General features: G+C 36.0%; 1 protein-coding gene across 3 annotated transcripts in view; it reads right to left on the bottom strand.

Annotated features, from left to right (window-relative positions):
* CALCRL (calcitonin receptor like receptor) overlaps window positions 1-22,009 on the bottom strand; it is a 127,498-nt gene that overhangs the window by 15,977 nt on the left and 89,512 nt on the right. For all 3 annotated transcript variants that reach the window (XM_005675875.3, XM_005675874.3, XM_005675873.3), the window contains one exon: window positions 2,186-2,312. In XM_005675875.3, coding sequence (XP_005675932.1) covers window positions 2,186-2,312 — 127 coding nt within the window. The remainder of the gene's footprint in view (window positions 1-2,185; window positions 2,313-22,009) is intronic.

The following is a 22,009-nucleotide window of genomic DNA, read 5'->3' on the forward strand; positions in this document are numbered from 1 at the left end:
CTCCATCAACAAGAGGAATAAATTTAAAGCTCTCCCAGAAATACACAGCCAGTTACTCTCAGCAACTCCAATTTTCAGACTGGATCTCAAATACTTAGTGGGTATTATCATTGTTTTTAGAATAAGAAGCTTTTTTCACTGAAAGGAAAACTGGAAATTAGATGCACTAGAAAATAAATAGTAGATTATCATAGAGTACTAGTAATAACATTTATGCATTGAGCTGGCTTAAAAATATTTTTGTGTGTATTATTTTCTGTAATCCCCAAAGTAATTCTGAGAGGCATGCTTTATATCACCAGTCACATATTTTACAGACAAAAAAACTGAGTGTTGAAGAAGTTAAATGATTTGCTAATATTCATACAACATCAATCAAAGCTACACTCTGAACACAATTTTGTTTGCTTGATCATATGTTATACCTTTTGACTGAGGATAATTTTAAAACTGTTCAAATACATCTGAAATATGTATGATATCAAACACATTGTATTAAATGTTCTTTCAGAAATATAGCTGAGTTATTTACTTACATACATAGTAATAACAAGCCTCATATATAAAATTTTATTTGTATAGTTTTTAGATACACATATCTAATTGGGACAATTCCCAGGTGGCTTAGTGGTAAAGAATCTGCCTGCCAATCCAGAAGTGACAGGTTCGATCCCTGGGTCAGGAAGATCCCCTGGCGAAAGAAATGACAACCCACTCCAGTATTCTTGCCTGGGATATCACATGGACAGAGGAGCTTGGCGGGCTACAGTTCATGGGGTGACAAAGAGTCAGTCATGAGTGAGCCCACAGAACATACAACTGGGCTTCCAACTCCTGATTTAATTAAAAATTAATCTATAAACTATTATGATAAAAAAGCATACTGCAGAAAAACATTTTTATGACAGCATTGGTGTTATAAACAGATAATAAATTGTCCAAGAATATATTAAAAGGAACTATATTACATTTTGCAACTTATGTGTTAAACAGAACATCCTTGTATATAAGCATAACATTTAGAGTCTCTTTCTCTGAAGCTTTATGACAAAACTCCGAATCTCCTTGCTCTAGAGAAATGCACTCTGAAATGGCAGGATATTCGCCATTTTTTTGTTTTGTTTTGTTTTGCTAATTATACTCCAGTGTTTTCTCACCCAGTGACTTTAGAGTGGAACATATATAAGATTAAGCAATCCAGATGCACACGTGCAAATAATGCAGAGAATTTTAGAATTTTGGAAGTCACCCTAAAAGCACACGTAAAACACATATGAGAAGATTGGTTATTGACTCGTTGAGGGAAAACTCCTTCCCTTCCTTCATTTCAATAACTAGATAACTTAATCTTTAGAAAACTACTTTATGTATGCATATATACATATTCATACAAATCTACATCCAAAACTGTAGTATAGATGCTACAAATATTATAAAAGCAGGAAATTAAAAAACTCAAACTTATGATTGCTATTTATGTAGATATTTTAATTTAAATATAGCTTAAATGCCCATAGAGTTTAAAGAAAATATATACCTTTATATAAGTAAATGTCAGGTTATGTTTTTAAAATATAGCTTTTATGTTATGATAGTTTCTGTGCTTATTTTGTATGTCTTTTGATACTTATCATAAAACCTGTGCTTTCAAAGCGATTGTAGGGAACATTTTATAATGGCTTGCTGAGGCTATTAGGATTGGGTAGAGTACTTTAAAAATTTTATGTTGGTAAAATTTAACATTATACACATATAAGTAATTTCTCCCCTAGTTTTATTAATGCTTTTTAGTCAGTCTGATATCAAGCATATGATTTACATTTTCCATTTTCATGTCCTGTCTTTTTCTAACTACACAGAGTTAGTTGCTTTGATTGATTTTTTAAACTTGATTGAGTAAATATTATGTCCCACCAGCCGCAAGATTCTAACCATAAAACAAGGTGAAAACGTGTAACATATCGGTAACTGAAGCAAAGTAGTTTTCCTTTTGCTATTCAATATTTATAACTTGGGGAATATTGAGATATATTTATAGCTACATATACATACTCTTTATGTGTCAGACATAAAATATGAATATGTTGGTACTTAATTGTATGTATATACATGTATGAACCCCTGCTCCCTACCTCTCTTGTTTCTTCCCCATTAACCCCTTGAACTTAGACCTTATTTTACTTACAGGATTTGTGGCCACTAAGGCCTGGTTGTTGGCCACTGCAGTGAGATGAATGATGGTTATGACAGAATTACAAACAAAAGAGAAGAACAAATTTTTGTGCAAGGTAATCCTTTGGCAACTTAGGCTCCTAAAAGGCAAGAGAAACCAAAGTGTGTTGACATCATAAAATGTTTCTACATTTTGTGTTAACAATCATTCAAATGAGATACATTCACAATTCATAGCAGCTGCTCCAAATTCCGAAAAAGTATTTTTTCTCCCCAAGATTTACTCATCTTAAAATCTTAATTAGGGAAAACCTATAATTGCTTAAAACATAGAGACACATGAGTTGGTTCAGTACAGGTAGACATATATAAGGACAGGAAATTTGTACAAGGCCTCTACATAAATTTCTTCCCTTAATCTTTCATCATGATTAATATTCTAATTCATTCTGAAGATGCAGAAACTCATATTAAGTGTAGATAACTGATCAAAAATCATGCAGCTAATTAATTTGAAACTTTGAATTTCTCATCAAATTCTCACATAGATAAGGCTCTTTTCATTATGCCACACAGGCAGTTCTATTTATATAGTCTTTTTATGGTTATTTATGGTTGTTTTGTTTGTATACCTCCTGTATGGTAGCAGTGATTATGTAGACCAATCATGAGAAAAATAACATTGTATTTAGAAGACACAAATTTTTGCCATAGACATGAATCAGTCGCAGGTGTACATGTGTATCTGCATTCTGAACCCCAAACCAGCACAATATTGTAAAGTAATTAGCTCCAATTAAAACAAATAAATTTAAAATAAAAAAAGAAATTTAAAATAAGAAGAGAAGAAATAAAGAACTCTTTATCAAAGAGTTGATAAAAATATAGATTTAGCAGCCAATGAGATTCATTCAGCTTTACTAAATTTTTTTTCAATTGGCCTAGCAATAGGTAAGACATGAAAATATTACCTCTTTTTACTGCAAGTTCTCATGTGTAAAACAAAATTTAAAAACTGGCTAGATGGAGTTCATATAGAAATAGATTTCAGGAGCAGATGTCATTAATGACAAGTACTGCTGCTCTTTAGCTTGAATCTACATCTGCTCTACAAGACTGTATATGGCTGCCTTACCTATGATCAAAGACCATCTCAAGTACTACCTCTTTTACGAAGAATTATTATGAGTAAAGTTTTAAAATAATAGACAAGATTCCACTAGAAACTGAATACTTAATATCAAAACAGAACACATATGTAGGAAGACATGAGAAATCATTTCATTAAAAAGACTTAAAGCTCATTTTCGTTTCTACACAATTATGCAATTAAGATGATCAACCTAGATAATCCACCCTATATAATTCAAGCCAATAACTTCTACTTTGGAAACTTTAAGAAGGTTTTAACTATCACCTTATATTAAACAGACTGTATTCCCAGGATATTATACTTAGACTGGGATGCCAAGGTTGTTTTCTATATTTTAAAATGCAAAGTTTAAGCTATATTGTCTCTGAAATCTCTTGCAGCTATAGGTCTATGATCCTATGTATAGTTCTAGTAATTTAAAGGATTTGAAAGTGAATCCAATCCAAATCAAGATTTATGGAATTTCAATGCATGCCTTTCACAGAGGTGGGTGCTCTCAGGGAAACTTCTCTGAAAGGCTTCATGAACAAGATGGCCCACAGATCAATCGCTGTGTGTGAGACAGTCACAGACCAACAACTGTGGAATCCATCTGGAGTCCATCAAAACAGAAACAGCTGAGAGCTGCTGGTATTTGCATATTAGAGTGTCCTTAATTTGACTTGACTTTACAATGCATGATAGTAGTAAAAGCAGACAGGGATCAAGAAACAGTGTAAAAATGATACAAAGGAGTGGTACGAGACCTGCTATTTCAGTGAAGACATCACTGAGGCAAAGACGGCTCTATTCTTGATAAAATGCCACAGCAGTGATGAGTGTTTTGTGTTCAATGAGAGTGAAGAGAATTAATGAACATGAGAAGTCTAACAAAAATATTCTTTTCAAATCATTTATGCACATTATGTGTAGTTTACTTAATTTAGAACACTTCTATGTTAAAAATTATGAACACAAAGAATTTGTCCACATGGTCTTATTTTTAAATGCCTGTCTTGAGTTTACCCTTTGTCTATGGAATACCAGCTATTATTTAGGGAAAGACTGCTTACCCATGCAAATATAAAATGCCCATGCCCTTTTTTAGTAACAGAATTTAGATAACTCAGCTACCATCATGGGAAAAAAATGTTTTCCTTAACTGGGTTGTTTTGCCCTTTTCTGCTGAACACACTTATATTCAAGTCCATTGGTTAAGACATGTATATATATAAACAAAATTTCATAGTTTTCAAATTATGACCACAAGAGTAGGAGGGTTTGCTTAGACAGCGTCAGAAATATTTTTTTTAAGAACTAAATTGGAATGAATGAAAACAAACATTAAAAAATGTTTTCAAAAATAGCTATTCATGATAGAAGTAGGAGCTGAAAGATATGAGCTGAGGAACATAAAACAAACAGCATTTATAACTGTTGATATTTATAGCATTCACATGTGAAAAGATTGAAAGTAAGTAAAATAAAATGCCAACTGTAGTTAGTTGGAAAACAAATTTAGTTTTTCTTGTGTTCATTTAAACTTCCTTCTTTTCTCTATGATAGTTTGTATTTCTGTTTCTCTGAGAATTCCCACTTTGCTAATGACTACTATCTCAATCTAGCTTGAAAGTTAAAGATTTAAAAATGAGCTGCTGGTATCTATTCTCATTTAAAATTGTGATTATTGTGATTACAGACCAAAAAAAACCATGTTTCTTATTATTTCACTATGTGATAAAAGAATATACTACACTTCCCTCTAGACCCAAACAATGCCATAGGGGGCCTCCCTGGTGGCTCAGCAGTAAAGAATTCATCTGTAATGCAGGAGACTCAGGAGACATGGCTTTAGTCCCTGGGTTGGGAAGATCCCCTGGAGGAGCGCATGGCAACGCACTCCAGTATTGTTGCCTAGAGAATCCCATGGACAGAGGAGCCTAGTGGGCTACAGTCCATAGGGTCTCAAAGTATCAGACACAACTGAGTGACTAAGCACTATACCATAGTGTGGGGAAAATTTTGAAATAATAGAGTGAAATTCTGTTGTAAATGACTTATTGAAATCAAAGCCAAACAAATACTTGAGAGGACACATGAAATCATTTCAATAGACACGTAAAGCTTATTTTGAATGTTTTACAAAATTATGTTAATAAATTGGTTAACATAGATAACCTGCCATAGATAACTCAAACCACATACTTCTGCTTTAGAAATCCTGATATTCCATTTACTCTCTATATTGTTGTAACATAGTGCTGCTGCTGCTGCTGCCACTAAGCCGCTTCAGTCGTGTCCGACTCTGTGCGACCCCATAGACGGCAGCCCACCAGGCTCCGCTGTCCCTGGGATTCTCCAGGCAAGAACGCTGGAGTGGGTTGCTATTTCCTTCTCCAGTGCATGAAAGTGAAAAGTGAAAGTGAAGTCATTGAGTCGTGTCCAACTCTCAGCGACCCCATGGACTGCAGCCTGCCAGGCTCCTCCGTCCATGGGATTTTCAAGGCAAGAGTACTGGAGTGGGGTGCCAGTGCCTTCTCCTGTAACATAGTGAACTATTGTCAAATCATTTTCAGTTTGTTTTGTATAAAATATGTCCTACTATCTACAACATTAGCCTATAACTTTGGTTTCTTTTATTTCTTCCTCCATGTTCTGTCCAACTTAAATGTAGACAAATGCTATCTGACATGATTTATATCAGCGTCTAGTGGTAAAAATGGTTCACATTTTTTTCTAGTGATGCATACTGTTTTCTTTTAAAATCATTCATTAATACATATAAATACATTAGGCCAAATAAAATCAACTTAAAAATAAAAACCAAAATATGTATTTGGTAAATACAGTGGTTTGTTTAAATGAAATACTAGAATAGTTAGGTATTTTTTCAAATGCTAACCTGCAACCAATATAACCTATTCCAAATTTTTAAAAGTGATTATATAGGCTTAGAGATTGTTTTATGAAAATCTCTGTCTACTTTCTTTAAATGTTATCCTAGTATAACCACAGAACAGAAAATGTGGTTTGTGGGTCTGGATTGTTTCCATTTCATATTCTCTACATATAATTATTTTAGAACACTACTTCAATATGCACTTTTGACAGAGTTATATGCACTAAGTTATATGCACAATAGGCACTAAGAGGAGTTATAGAGGCAGCTGGCATAAGTGTGTCAACAAACCCATTATACACCATGTGTAATGTAACCATGCCTTTCAATTCTCTCTTGGATCAACTAGAAGCAGGTAACATCAAGTCAGAGTGGGTTTTGAAACCTGACCTGAGATTAAATCTGGGCTGTACCACCTACTGAAAGTGCGACTTTGGACAAGTCATTTAAAATCCATAATCTTCTGTTTCTTTTCCTTCTCTACAATATAGGATAACAATAGTACTACATAGGATTGATTGGAAGGTTAAATGAGTTAATTGTGTCTAGTGCTTAGTATAATATCTAACCTATAGCGAATATTCCAAGTTATGTTAACCATTATTTTTAACATAGTTTTCATATGGCTAATTTTAATTAAATTCTCTAACAGTTTTCTCTCACAAATAATAAAATAGCATCATTTTGTGTGAGAAACATAAAACTACCCATGTTTTAAGTAAGTCGTGTCCGACTCTTTGTGACCCCATGGACGGCAGCCTACCAGGCTCCTCTGTCCAGGGGATTCTCCAGGCAAGAATACTGGAGTGGGCTGCCATTTCCTTCTCCAGGGGATATTCCCGACCTAGGGATCGAACCCAGGTCTCCCACATTGCAGGCAGACGCTTTAACTTCTGAGCCACCAGGGAAGCCATAAAATGGTGTCTTGTCACCTTTTTATAAAAACACAAGAATTTAGCATCAGAAAGACAATTTCCATGTGATAAAGGGCAATGGGTGAAGCAACCTAAATTTTCTTCCTTAGGAGTTTTACCCTTGTTAGCATTGTCTGCAAATTATCACTTTCCTTACCATGCTGACCCCAGGTATCATGCTTCTCTATAGTCAAAGTTAGTGTTATCACAGTATGAACAAAATACTTGCCTTTGTTTCCCATTTGGTTTGTGTGTGTGTGTGTGTTTTCTTTTTCATTTTTTAAAATTTCAGTTTTATTTATTTATTTTACTTTACAGTATTGTATTGGTTTTGCCATACATTGACACGAATCCACCACAGGATTCGGATTCATGTACATGTGTTCCACACCCTGAAACCCCTCCCACCTCCTTTTCCATCTCATCCCTCTGTGTCCTCCCAGTGCACCAGCCTCAAGCACCCTGTATCATGCATTGAACCTGGACTGGCGATTTGTTTCACATGTGATAATTTACATGTTTCAGTGCCATTCTCCCATATCATCCCGCCCTCATCCTCTCCCACAGAATCCAAAAGACTGTTCAATACATCTGTATCTTTTTCTGTCTTGCATACAGGGTCATCGTTACCATCTTTCTAAATTCCGTATATATGCATTAGTATACTGTATTGGTTGGAGAAGGAAATGGCAACCCACTCCAGTGTTCTTGCCTGGAGAATCCCAGGGACAGGAAAGCCTGGTGGGCTGCCATCTATGGGGTCGCACAGAGTCGGACATGACTGAAGTGACTTAGCAGCAGCAGCAGCAGCATACTGTATTGGTGTTTTTCTTTCTGGCTTACTTCACTCTATATAATAGGCTTCAGTTTCATCCATCTCATTAGAACTGACTCACATGTATTCTTTTTAATGGCTGAGTAATATTCCATTGTGTATATGTACCACAGCTTTCTTGGTTTTGATATGGGATAGAAATTTCCAAACTAGTTTACTCCATGCTAATCCTGAGCAAAACTATTCATGGAAGGAGAAAATACAAGCAATGAAAGAATCGCCCACCCTACGGTGTACTGCTTCTTTATGCTAATTTATCTAATTTAATTTCCCAAATGCTCAGCTTTTCCCACAAGAAAACACAAACCATGTATCCAAAAGGAAAGCCTGTGCCAATCAGAATAGTGCCAAAAATAACAGGAAGAAAGCAATAAATATATGGAAAGAATAAGCAGTATGGCTACTTTTTGTCTACTGGATACAGAACCTTGAATTGATGGAATTACTTGGTTATATATGACACAAAGTAGACATAACCTCTAGCATTAACTCTCTTTGGAGGCTGCTGGTGATCCATTTGGCCAGATTTAGAAAGAGTCCAAGAGTGTTTCAACCCAGGTGCCCAATGAAGTCCTGCTAGAGAGGTCTCCATCACAGGCCCTCCTCCCATGCCTTTCAAGATTGTTCATTTAATGTTACATGTAAGTACAGGCTGCATAAGAAATAGACATGTCCATTTTATGTGGCCAAATAGTTTGTTCTAAACTGCCCTAGTGTAAGTGGACTTCCTCGTCTCTTAGTGGGCAGAGAATGAAAGAAGAAATAGTCTGGCCTTCTAAATGCATGTGATTCTTACACAATCTCATACCCCTCAAAACAAAACAAAACAAAACAAAACAAAAAAACAAGCAAAACCAAAAAAGACCTACAAAACTGCAAAAGTAAAGAGCAAACCAAAAACAACCCTTTTAGAGATAAAACTCATAATAACAGCAGACATCATAATATAGGAGCCTTTACAATATTCCAGCCACAGAGATGAGTACTTTACATTCATTATCTAACTTAACAACCCCTTGGAAATATCATTATCCCTTAATAAAACTAAGGTAAGTTGCTCCAGGTCACAATCCTGTTTAGTCTCTTAATATTCATGTAGTTTTTTACAACTATTTTTAATGCATAATAATACATTTTTTTGTGCACAGTTTCTACATAACCAGGGAAGCAGTTGTGAACAATATAGAGCAAAATCCTGATCTCATGTTACTCATGGGACAGCAGAGGATAAATGGGTACACACATTCAGTTCAGTTCAGTCACTCAGTTGTATCCGACTCTTTGTGAACCCATGAACAGCAGCACGCCAGGTCTGCCTGTCCATCACCAACTCCCCGAGTCCACCCATACCCGTGTCCATCGAGTCGGTGATGCCATCCAACCATCTCATCCTCTGTTGTCCCCTTCTCCTCCTGCCCTCAATCTTTCCCAGCATCAGGGTCTTTTCAAATGAGTCAGCTCTTCACATCAGGTGGTCAAAGTATTGGAGTTTCAGCTTCAAAATCAGTCCTTCCAATGAACACCCAGGGCCGATCTTTAGGATGGACTGGTTGGATCTCCCTGCAGTCCAAGGGACTCTCAAGACTCTTCTCCAACACCACAGTTCAAAAGCAGCAGTTCTTCTGCGCTCAGCTTTCTTTATAGTCCAACTCTCACAGCCATACATGACCACTGGAAAAACCACAGCCTTGACTAGATGGACCTGTTGACAAAGTAATGTCTTTGCTTTTTAATACGCTGTCTAGGTTGGTCATAACTTTCCTTCCAAGGAGTAAGCGTTTTTATAATTTCATGGCTGCAATCACCATTTGCATTACATAATGCAATTCTAAGTAGTGTTATATGCTTTTTAGAAGTTAAAATAGTATTATGAGATTGATAAAGACTGCTTTTTTATACAGTTCATAACGTTCTAACAGCAAGTATACTGGGGTGGTTTGCCATTTCCTCCTCCAGTTTAATGTCTCTGCTTTTCAACACACTATCTAGGCTTGTCATAGTTTTCCTGTCAAGAAGCCATCGTCTTATGATTTCATGGCTGCAGTCACCATGTGCAGTGATTTTGGAGCCCAAGAAGAGGAAATCTGTCACTACTTCCACTTTTCCTCTTCTGTTTGCTATGCAGTAATGTGGGCAGATGCCATGATTTTAGTTTTTTTTAATATTTAGTCTTAAGCCAGCTCTTTCACTTTCCTTCTTCACCCTCATCAAGAGGCTCTTTAGTTCCTCTTTGCTTTCTATCATTAAAGTGGTATCGTCCACATATCTGAAGTTGTTGATGTTTCTCCTGCCTATCTTGATTCCAGCTTGTAACTCATCTAACCTGGCTTTTCTCATGATGTGATGAGCGTACAGGTTAACCAAACAGGTGACAGCAGACAGTCCTGTTGTACTCCTTTCTCCATCTTGAACCTATCAGTTGTTCCATACAGGGCTCTGACTGTTGCTTCATGACTTGCATACAAGTTTCTCAGGAGACTGGTAAGATGGTCTGGTATTTCCATCTCTCTAAGAGTTTTCCACAGTTTGTCATAATCCACACAGTCAAAGGGTTTAGTGTAGTCAAAGAAACAGAGATTGTTGTTTTTCTGAAATTCTCTTGCTTTCTCTATAATCCAGCGAATGTTGGCAGCTTGATTTCTAGTTCCTCTTCCTTTTCTAAACAAAGCTTGGACATCTGGAAGTTCCTGGTTTTCATAAAAGACCTTCCTAGCATGGGAGATGAGAGTGATTGATGGTTAGCACATTCTTTGGAACTATGCTTCTTGGGAACTGAGATGCGGGTTGACCTTTTCCAGTCATGTGGCCACTGCTGGGTCATCTGACATAATGAATGCAAAACCTTGATGGCATCATCCTTTAGGGATTTGAATAGTTCTGCTGGAATTTCATTGCATCCACTAGCCTTATTAACAGCAGTGCTTCTTCCCGGTGGTCATGTATGGTTGTGAGAGCTGGACTGTAAGGAAGGCAGAATGCCAAAGAATTGATGCCTTCAAACTGTGGTGCTGGAGAAAACTCTTGAATGTCCCTTGGACAGCTTGGAGATCAAATCAATCAATCTTAAGGGAGATCAACTCTGAATATTCACTGGAAAGACTGATGCTGAAGCTGAATCTCCAGGGTTTTTGTCATCTGATGCAAATGGACAACTCATTGAAAAAGTCCCTGATCGTGGGAAAGATTGAGGGCAGAAGGAGAAGAGGGCATCAGAGGATGAGATGGCTGGATGGTATCACCAATGCAATGAACATGAACTTGGGCAAACTCTAGGAGATGGTGACGGACAGGGAGACCTGGCATGCTTCAGTCCCGGGGATCACAAAGAGTCTGACATGATGGGGCAACTGAACAATAAACACTATGGCCAGAGTGAGGGAAATACTCAAGACAGAACTGAAACTGGAGAAGATAGGTGAGAAAAACATTCCAAACAGAGAAGGAATCCTAAGTCCAACTATTTTTGTTTGTTTTACAAAGTTAAAGCTTAAGGTTTTTGAGCAATAAAAAGGACAGAAAATCTGAATAAAGCACAAAGAAAAACTCCACACTGTTTTTTAATTTTTATATTAAAATTAGGAAAATTAAATTCAAAGAGCATAAGTTACTAAATGATTTTTTGATTCTGCAGCTCATACTTTTATGTTACATCTTAATGTTCCATCAGCAAATGCTAACTGGATAAGTAATATCCAATCATTCTTGAGTCTTGTTTTTCCTAACTACTAGGAAGATGCTATAGATGGAAGGGCTTACTTTGCTTTCTCCTTGTACTTAGTCATATCAGTGAATATGGTCAAGGAAAGTCTACAAGAGTAGAAGGTTTGTTGTTGTTAAGTCACTAAGTTATATCCACTCTTTGTGACCCCGTGGACTGTAGCCTGCCAAGCTCCTCTGTCCGTGAGATTTTCCACAGACAGAATACCGGAGGGGGTTGCCATTACCTTCTTCAAGTGATCTTCCTGACCCAGGATTGAAGCTGCGTCTCCTCCATTGGCAGGAGGATTCATTACCACTGAGCCAAATGAGATTGCAAATCATATTATGATTTGGGGAAGAAAGATGTTACTTATGTGCCTTCTATTTCAAATTATGAAGTTTTAATCCATTCAAATAATGGTCTAGTTTTTGTACCAAGCAGCGGGTCATTTGCATTCTTAGAACAATTTATCATTTTGTTCCCATGAAAATTTACTTATTCTTAAATAGTAATTATGTTTGAATATACTTTATAAATACACTTATAAATAGTTTCATATTTACAAAAAATATCAACATAAATGTTATCTTTAATATATAGTTGTAGTTTAAATAATAAATTTACTCTTTAAAATAAGTCCAAATTCTTTAATTCAGTTATTTACTTTCCATTTCCATACTTGGACTCCGCTATAAACTAGTACTAGCAAGTACGTTATAGAGGAACTGGTTTTTGTTAGAGTAAATCCATTACTTCTTGTAACAGTTTGTCCTTATTTAAATCTGATACTCTAATGTGGAAATGCAATGCTTTTATTATATAATTACACTGGACATATTTAAAAACCTTTCCAGCCAAGACTAACATTACTAAATAGGAATATTTCACCTCTCATCACATTCATTTTGAGAGGGAAGGATTTTTCAGCACATTGATTAAATTAATTAATTTGGAAATGGACTCACTGAGCATGCCCTAATAAAACATTATACGAAAAACCAGTTAATTTAACAACATCCAGTGTTAAGCTGAAAGAAGCCTAGGATACATACAATAGAATAGAATGTATCTCAGAACTGTAGGCACAACAAACTAACAATGAATACACTCTTATCACAAGAGTGGAGAAAACAAGGATGGTCCTGGGCAGGCACTCAGAGGGATGTTACTCAAGGACCACTGTCAAACTTCATTTTTTAAAAAAATTTAAATTTATTTATTTTAATGGGAGGCTGATTAATTTACAATATTGTGGTGGTTTTTGCCATACATTGACATGAATCAGCCACAGGTGTACATGTGTTCCCCATCCTGAACCCCCCTTCCATGTCCCTCCCCATCCCATCCCTCAGGGTCATCCCAGTGCACCAGCCCTGAGCTCCCTGTCTCATATCGAACCTGGACTGGCGATCTATTTCACATATGATAATACACATGATTCAATGCTATTCTGTCAAATCATCCCACCCTCACCTTCTCCCACAGAGTCCAAAAGTCTGTTTTTTACATCTGTGTCTTTTTTGCTGTCTTGCATATAGGGTCATCATTATCATCTTTCTAAATTTCATATATATGCCTTAATATACTGTATTGGTGTTTTTCTTTCTGACTTATTTCACTCTCTATAACAGACTTCTAAACAGTGCAGATTTTCCAGATTTTACACAACCTATTTAAGTCATAGTTCTGGTTTGTAAAAACAGGTACATCAGTGTATGGTTTGTAGAGGAAGACTCTCTTTTCTCTGTTTCAATGTAGGGTTTGTTTAAATAGTTAGCTTTGTTCAAAACCAATTTAAAGACTCAATCGTAGTTTTCAGGTGAAAAATTATAGCTTAAAGAGGAAAACCATACTTGTTCGAATTTCAAGAGATATACAAAGAAACTGGAAATGAGATAAAGGTTCACAATATTGATTGAATATTTTCATACATGATTTAAAAAAAAGGTGAGAATTTGTGACCCTTGCCCTGAAAGCAGAAATGTAAGCATTTTATTAAGCTGAGAAAGCTTTGGTCTATCAACTGAATAGATTTTTTGTTGTTGTTGCATTTTATTCAAGACATTATCTCAATTACCTAAAAATGATATCATTGTCTATATAGGTGCAAATATGAAACTTGGCTTTAAAATTATTTAGAAGCACTCCCTGAAATGTCAGCAAAATTAAGATGATAAAAAAAAAAAAGCTACCTTTTCCCACATGCAAGTTACATGTGCTCTTTTATGTCCTTTGTCTAAGTTAAACAAACAGCAAGATTTGCTATGCTCTCAGATATTAAACAGTAATTAAAATTTAATTTATAGCTAATTCCAGTAAAGCCTATTTATTTTTTTATCTAAAGGGTTCTGCTTTGTTTTTCCAAGGATCATTATGAGTAAGAGCCTCTCAGGGCTTGGCAAATACTAAAGCTCAGTCTCTCTCTCTTCCCCTCCCTTTCTGTTTCCTTTCTTTTTATCTCCCACTCTCTTTCTTTTAATTGACTCTAATATAAAACTGAAGTATATCTGGTAAGTAGTGTTTCATGTTCTCTGTTTCTAATTTAAAGCATGGCCAAGTAGCAGACTTTACTTTTTTCTCTCTAAATAAAAAATAACAAACAGTATCCTAAATCAACTTTTTGTACAGTCTTGGTTTTTATTAGGATGGATGAGTGACCTTCAATTAACAAATGAAAAATAAAAAGCTGCTTCTACCCTCTGCTAAGCAAGAATGACTGCAGTTTGAGGAGCTGGGTTCAGAAGCAGAAGAGAGCTATTGATAGATTTTTGTGCACACAGTGATTTCATGTGAAACATCAGCTCCCCAAAGAATTATTTCCAGGTTAGTTGGAAAAAGGAAAGATTTCTATTGCTCCTGACTGTATGAACATGCTTTATTAACCATTCAGTTAAGCATTTTCTGAAATGTCCTTGGTCTTCTTTGGATCTAGCTGCAGGGTATCCTCTATTGTTTTACACAGATACTTCTACTGGTTAGAATTGTAGAGTCTTAGTCTAATGTCTTTCTTTGTTGATGGAGACAACAGAGGCCAGACAAATTCAAGGGACTTGTCCAAGGTCACAGATAAGTCGTGGGAAGGTGCATCCTACAAAAGTGTTTCCAAATCCATTCATGTTTTCATTCCTTAAAAATGTGTTAAGTGCCTACTATGCACAAGATTACATACTAAGCCCTGAAACATGTAAAGAAACAAGCAGTGATGACTCCTGCTCTCATGGCACTAACTTTGTCATGTTCTTTCCATTATTTCTTATTTTAGCACACAGTTGTTTTGTGTTGATAGTGGCTTTTCCTATTTTAATAGATAGTTCTGGGGAGTATGTAACAAGAATGCATTAAACTCAAAGACTACAAATTCAAGTACTGGGTCAGCTATGTGGTATATTGTGGACATAAAGTTTTATTATTTTCAACTAAATTTTTAAAACTCAATCACAATTTTTACTGATATAATTATACAATGAATTGTTCATTCATTGTGTATTGATTTTGAAGTAGGAGATAGATGGGCTCCAGGTTGGACCTTTGCAATCAACCAGCCTCACTACTGCCTCACCAAGATCAATTTTTCTATGGGAATGTTATTAACAATTTCTTTTAAAAATGTGGCACACATAAAACTAGAAATTGTGTTCTTTAATTACATTTTTAAAGACCTCACTGTTAAAATATGCCCATCAGGGCTAAATGTTTATATAAAACCTTTCAATGGACTAATAAGAAAGAACAAAAGTGATAACTGTGCCAGTAATAGTGTTTTCTAAATGAGACTCTTTACTTAACAATGCATGCATATCATCTCAGTTACAATATAGATACTAATAGAATCTGCATTTTAAAGATGTGAAATTGATGACTAGAGAAATTAAAAGAAGTTATTGGATGCTAGGCACCAAGAAGCTGATGAAGGTAGAATCTGAGACCAGATATGCCTGTTTAGAGAACATACTCTTAACCACTCACCTGTAATGAAGAATGTCTAAAACAGAAAAGGGCATTTAGAATGCTACACCTAGGTCAAACTTGACCCCAGTTTCTCATGTTTTATCTAAAGCCTGAGTTTGTCTAATAAAAAAGAAAAATGAATCTGAAGCTTTGCTTCTTTCTGGTCAAATTCTCCATTTTTAAAAGATAAAGACAAAATTACTAAGCCAAAGAGAAGTACACAGATGAACAGGAACCCTTCGTAACTTAATTAACTATGTAGAATATAACTAAAACTAGGCATTGAATTAGATAATCTCTTCATTTCTTATCTTACAGTTTCTGCTTGTTCAAGTTCTGCCCTTTATTCAGCACTTGTTTCATTGAGTTTATCACTTTAGGAATATTGTGATTCTGAGTCACATGAGTCTTTCCTTCAATGTCTTCCCACAGCTCTTTGTTGCTCCACAATAATTTTTTATTGTTTCTGTTTTTTTATTTTGTATTACTGACTCTATACATGGACATCACCAGATGGTCAATACCAAAATCAGATTGATTATATTCTTTATAGCCAAAGATGGAGAAGCTTTATACAGTCAGCAAAAACAAGACCAGGAGCTGACTGTGGCTCAAATCTTGAACTCCTTATTGCCAAATTCAGACTTAAATTGAAGAAAGTTGGGAAAACCACAAGACCATCCAGGAATAACCTAAATCAAATCTCTTATGATTATACAGTGGAAGTGACAAATAGATTTAAGGGATTAGATCTGATAGACTGACTGCCTGAAGAAGTATGGACAGAGATTTATGATATTGTACAGGAGGTTATGATCAAGACCATCCCCAAGAAAAAGCAATATAGAAAGGCAAATGGTTGTCTAAGGAGGCCTTAAAAATAGCTAAGAAAAGAAGAGAAGTGAAAGGCAAAGGAGAAAAGGAAAGATACACCCACTTGAATGCAGAGTTCCAAAGAATACCAAGGCGAGATAAGAAAGCCTTCCTCAGTGATCAATGCAAAGAAACAGAGGAAAACAACAGAATAGGAAAAAGTAAAGATTTCTTCTAGAAAATTAGAGATACCAAGGGAACATTTCATGCAAAGATGGGCATAATAAAGGACAAAAATGGTATGGACCTAACAGAAGCAAAAGATATTAGGAAGAGGTGGCAAGAATACAAGGAAGAACTATACAAAGAGATCTTCATGACACAGATAACCATGACGGTGTGATCACTCACTTAGAGCCAGACATCCTGGAGTCTGAAGTCAAGTGGGACTTAGGAAGCATCACTATAAAAAAGCTCATGGAGATGATAGAATTCCAGTTGAGCTATTTCAAATCCTGAAAGATGATGCTGTAAAATTGCTGCACTCAATATGCCAGCAAATTTGGAAAACACAGCAGTGGCCATTGGACTGGAATAGGTCAGTTTTCATTCCAATCTCAAACAAAGGCAATGCCAAAGAATGTTCAAACTATCACACAATTGCACTCATCTCACATGCTAGCAAAGTAATGCTCAAAATTCCCCAAGCCAGGCTTCAACAGTACGTTAACTGTGAAATCCAGATGTTCAAGCTGGTTTTAAAAAAGGCAGAGGAACCAGAGATCAAATTGCCAGCAGCCGTTAGATCATAAAAAAGCAAAAGAATTTGAGAAAAAAATCTACTTCTGCTTTGTTGACTATGCCAAAGCCTTTGACTGTGTGGATCACAATAAACTGTGGAAAATTCTGAAAGAGATGGAAATACCAGATCATCTGACCTGCCTCTTGAGAAATCTGTATGAAGATGGAGAAGCAACAGTTAGAAGTGGACATGGAACAACAGACTGGTTCCAAATCAGGAAAGGAGCATGTCAAGGCTGTATATTGTCATCCTGCTAATTTAACTTATATGCAGAGTACATCATGCAAAATGCCAGACTGGATGAAGCACAAGCTGGAATCAAGACTGCCAAGAGAAATATCAATAACCTCAGATATGCAGATGATACCACCCTTATGGTAGAAAGTGAAGAAGAACTAAAGAGCCTCTTGAGAAAAGTGACAGAGGAGTGTGAAAGCTGTGGTACATATACACAATGGAGTATTACTCAGCCGTTAAAAAGAATTCATTTGAATCAGTTCTGATGAGATGGATGAAACTGGAGCCGATTATACAGAGTGAAGTAAGCCAGAAAGAAAAACACCAATACAGTATACTAACACATATATATGGAATTTAGGAAGATGGCAATGACGACCCTGTATGCAAGACAGGAAAAAAGACACAGCTGTGTATAACAGACTTTTGGACTCAGAGGGAGAGGGAGAGGGTGGGATGATTTGGGAGAATGGCATTCTAACATGTATACTATCATGTAAGAATTGAATCACCAGTCTATGTCTGACGCAGGATACAGCATGCTTGGGGCTGGTGCATGGGGATGACCCAGAGAGATGTTATGGGGAGGGAAGTGGGAGGGGGGTTCATGTTTGGGAACGCATGTAAGAATTAAAGATTTTAAAATTTAAAAAATAAAAAGCTAAAAAAAAAAAGAAAGAAAGAAAAATAATTCAGACATACAGGATCTCAAAAAAAAAAAAAAACAAAACAAAACTCAACATTCAGAAAACTAAGATCATGGCATCCAGTCCCATCACTTCATGCAAATAGATGGGGAAACAATAGAAACAGTGACAGACTTTATTTTTTTGTGCTTCAAAATCACTGCAGATGGTGACTGCAGCCATAAAATTAAAAGATGCTTGCTCTTTTGACAGCATATTAAAAACCAGAGACAGTACTATGTCAACAAAGGTCTGCCTAGTCAAAGGTATGGTTTTTCCAGTAGTCATGTATGGATGTGAGAACTGGACTATAAAGAAATCTTAGTGCTGAAGAACTGATGCTTTTGAAAGTTGATGCTTTCAACTCTGGTGTTGGAGAAAACTCTTGAGAGTCCCTTGGACTGCAAGGAGATCGAACCAGTCAATCCCAAAGAAAGTCAGTCCTGAATATTCATTGGAAGGAGTGATGCTGAAGCTAAACTCCAATACTTTGGCCACCTACTGCAAAGATTGACTCATTGGAAAAGACCCTGATGCTGGGAAAGATTGAAGGCAGGAGGCGAAGGGGTTGACAGAGGATGAGATGGATGGTATCACTGACTCGATGGATATGAGTTTGAGTCAGCTTCGAGAGCTGGTGATGGACAGGGTAGCCAGGCGTGCTGCAATCCATGGGGTAGCAAAATTCGGACATGACTGAGCAACTGAACTGAACTGAACTATTATATAGATACAATATTAGATGACTAAGTATAATCTACATGCCTACATGACTGGTATAGTCTAAGGGCAAAATTTGTTCCTTTTACCATTTATTGGAATATCACTACATGCCAAGTACTTTCTGAATCTTCTCTGCCAATATTTGAAATAATGATATGACTCATTGTAAGGAAACAGGCTAACTGAAAAGCATAAATCAGAATAAGTCCATACTATTAGTAAATGTGAGATGGCAAGATTTGCATATTCTCATTTTTTTAATTACTGTATTTCACTATCCATTAAAATTAACTTGTGCCTGAAATCAAGGATATTGCACTAACTCATCATTAAAGAATCTTTTTTACCACTGGTAGCTTGATAGGGATTGCATTGAATCTATAGATTGCTTTGCGTAGTATGCTCATTTTCACTATATTGATTCTTCCAATCCATGAGCATGGTATATTTCTCCATCTATTTGTGTCATCTTTGATTTCTTTCACCAGTGTTATATAGTTTTCTATATATAGGATTTTTGTTTCTTTAGGTAGATTTATTCCTAAGTATATTATTATTTTTGTTGCAATGGTGAATGGAATTGTTTCCTTAACTTCTCTTTCTGTTTTCTCATTGTTAGTGTATAGGAATGCAAGGGATTTCTGTGTGTTAATTTTATATCCTGCGACTTTACTGTATTCATTGATTTCTGGTGCAGTCTTTAGGGTTTTCTATGTAGAGGATCATATCATCTGCAAACAGTGAGAGTTTTACTTCTTTTCCAATCTAGATTCCTTTTATTTATTTTTCTGCTCTGAGAGCTGTGGCCAAAATTTCCAAAACTATGTTGAATAGCAGTGGTGAGAGAGAGCACTCTTGTCTTGTTCTTGACTTTAAGGGAAATGCTTTCAAATTTTTACCATTGAGGATAATGTTTGCTGTGGGTTAATCATATATGGCTTTTATTATGTTGAGATATGTTCCTTGTATGCCTGCTTTCTAGAGGGTTTTTATCATAAATGGATATTGAATTTTGTCAAAGGCTTTCTCTGCATCTATTGAGATAATCATGTGGTTTTTATCTTTTAATTTGTTAATGTGGTGTAACACATTGAGTGATTTGTTAATACTGAAGAATCCTTGCATCCCTGGGATAAAGCCCACTTGGTCATGGTGTACGATCTTTTTAATATGTCATTGGATTTTGAGAGCTAGAATTTTGTTAAGGATTTTTGCATCTATGTTCATCAGTGATATTGGCCTGTAGCTTTCTTTTTCTGTGGCATCTTTGTCTGGTTTTGGTGTTAGGGTGATGGTGGCCTCATAGAATGAGTTTGGAAGTTTACCTTCCAATTAGAATAAATAATTTCACAATTTGTATGGAATTAAAAAAAAACTCAAATAGCCAAAGCAATCTTGAGAAAGAATGGAACTAGAGGAATCAAGCTGCCTGACTTCAGGCTATATTACAAAGCAACAGTCATCAAGACAGTATGGTACTGGCACAAAGACAGAAACATAGATCAATGGAACAAAATAGAAAGCCCAGAGGTATATCCACGCACCTATGGACACCTTATCTTTGACAAAGGAGGAAAAAATATACCATGGAGAAAAGACAATCTCTTTAACAAGTGGTGCTGGGAAAACTGGTCAACCACATGTAAAAGAATGAAACTAGAACAGTTTCTAGCACCATACACAAAAATAAACTAAAAATGGATTAAAGATCTAAATGTAAAACCAGAAACTATAAAACTCCTAGAGGAAAACAGGCAAAACACTCTCTGACATAAATCATAGCAGGATTCTCTATGACCCACCTCCCAGAGTAATAGAAATAAAAGAAAAAATAAACAAATGGGACCTAATTAAAAGCTTTTGCACAAGGAAGGAAACTATAAGCAAGATGAAAAGACAGCCTTCAGAATGGGAGAAAGTAATAGCAAATAAAGCAACTGATCAAGAATTAATCTCAAAAATATACAAGCAACTCCTGCAGCTCAATTCCAGAAAAATAAGCAACCCAATAAAAAAATGAGCCAAAGAACTAAACAGACATTTCTCCAAAGAAGACATACAGAAGGCTAACAACCACATGAAAAAATGCTCAACAGCATTCATTATCAGAGAAATGCAAATCAAAACCATGATGAGGTACCATCTCACCCCGGTCAGAATGGCTGCTATCCAAAAGTCTATAAACAATAAATGCTGGAGGTGTGGAGAAAAAGGAACCCTCTTACACTGTTGGTGGGAATGAAAACTAGTATAGCCACTATGGGAACAGTGTGGAAATTCCTTAAAAAACTGGAAATAGAACTGCCTTATGACCCAGCAATCCCACTGCTGGGCATACACACTGAGGAACCAGAAATGAAAGAGACATGTGTACCCCAATGTTCATCGCAGCACTGTTTACAATAGCCAGGACATGGAAGCACCTAGATGTCCATCCAGATGAACAGATAAGAAAGCTGTGGTACATGTACACAATGGAATATTACTCAGCTATTAGAAAGAATGCATTTGAATCAGTTCTAATGAGGTGGATGAAACTGGAGCCTATATACAGAGTGAAGTAAGTCAGAAAGAAAAACATCAATATAGTATATCAATGCATATATATGGAATTTAGAAATTTAGTAATGATGAGCCTATATGCGAGACAGCAAAAGAGACACAGATGTAAAGAATAGACTGTTGGACTGTGGGAGAAGGCGAGGATGGGATGATTTGAGAGAACAGCATTGAAACACGTATATTAACATATGTGAAATAGATTGCTAGTCCAGGTTCGATGCATGAGACAGGGTGTTTGGGGCTAGTGCTCTGGGATGACCCTGAGGGATGGGATGGGGAAGGATGTGGGAAGGGGGGTTCAGGATGTGGAAAACATGTACACCCATGGCTGATTCATGTCAATGTATGGCAAAAGCCACCACAATATTGTAATGCAGTTAGCCTCCAATTAAAAAAAAATTAATTAAATAAAATAAAAGCTGAAAAAAATTTTAAAAATAGAATCTTTTTTAGTTCACTTTGGAAAATGAATAGTTAACTGCATGATAAACTCTAAAAATAAGCAATGTAATTAGTTGAAATTCTTAATTTTTCTGTTATGTAGAGGGCAAGAACCAAACTCAATATATTGGCAAGAAATTTATTT

This window comes from Capra hircus, chromosome 2 (assembly GCF_001704415.2).
Source record: "Capra hircus breed San Clemente chromosome 2, ASM170441v1, whole genome shotgun sequence".
In the NCBI taxonomy this organism is placed as follows: Eukaryota; Metazoa; Chordata; class Mammalia; order Artiodactyla; family Bovidae; genus Capra; species Capra hircus.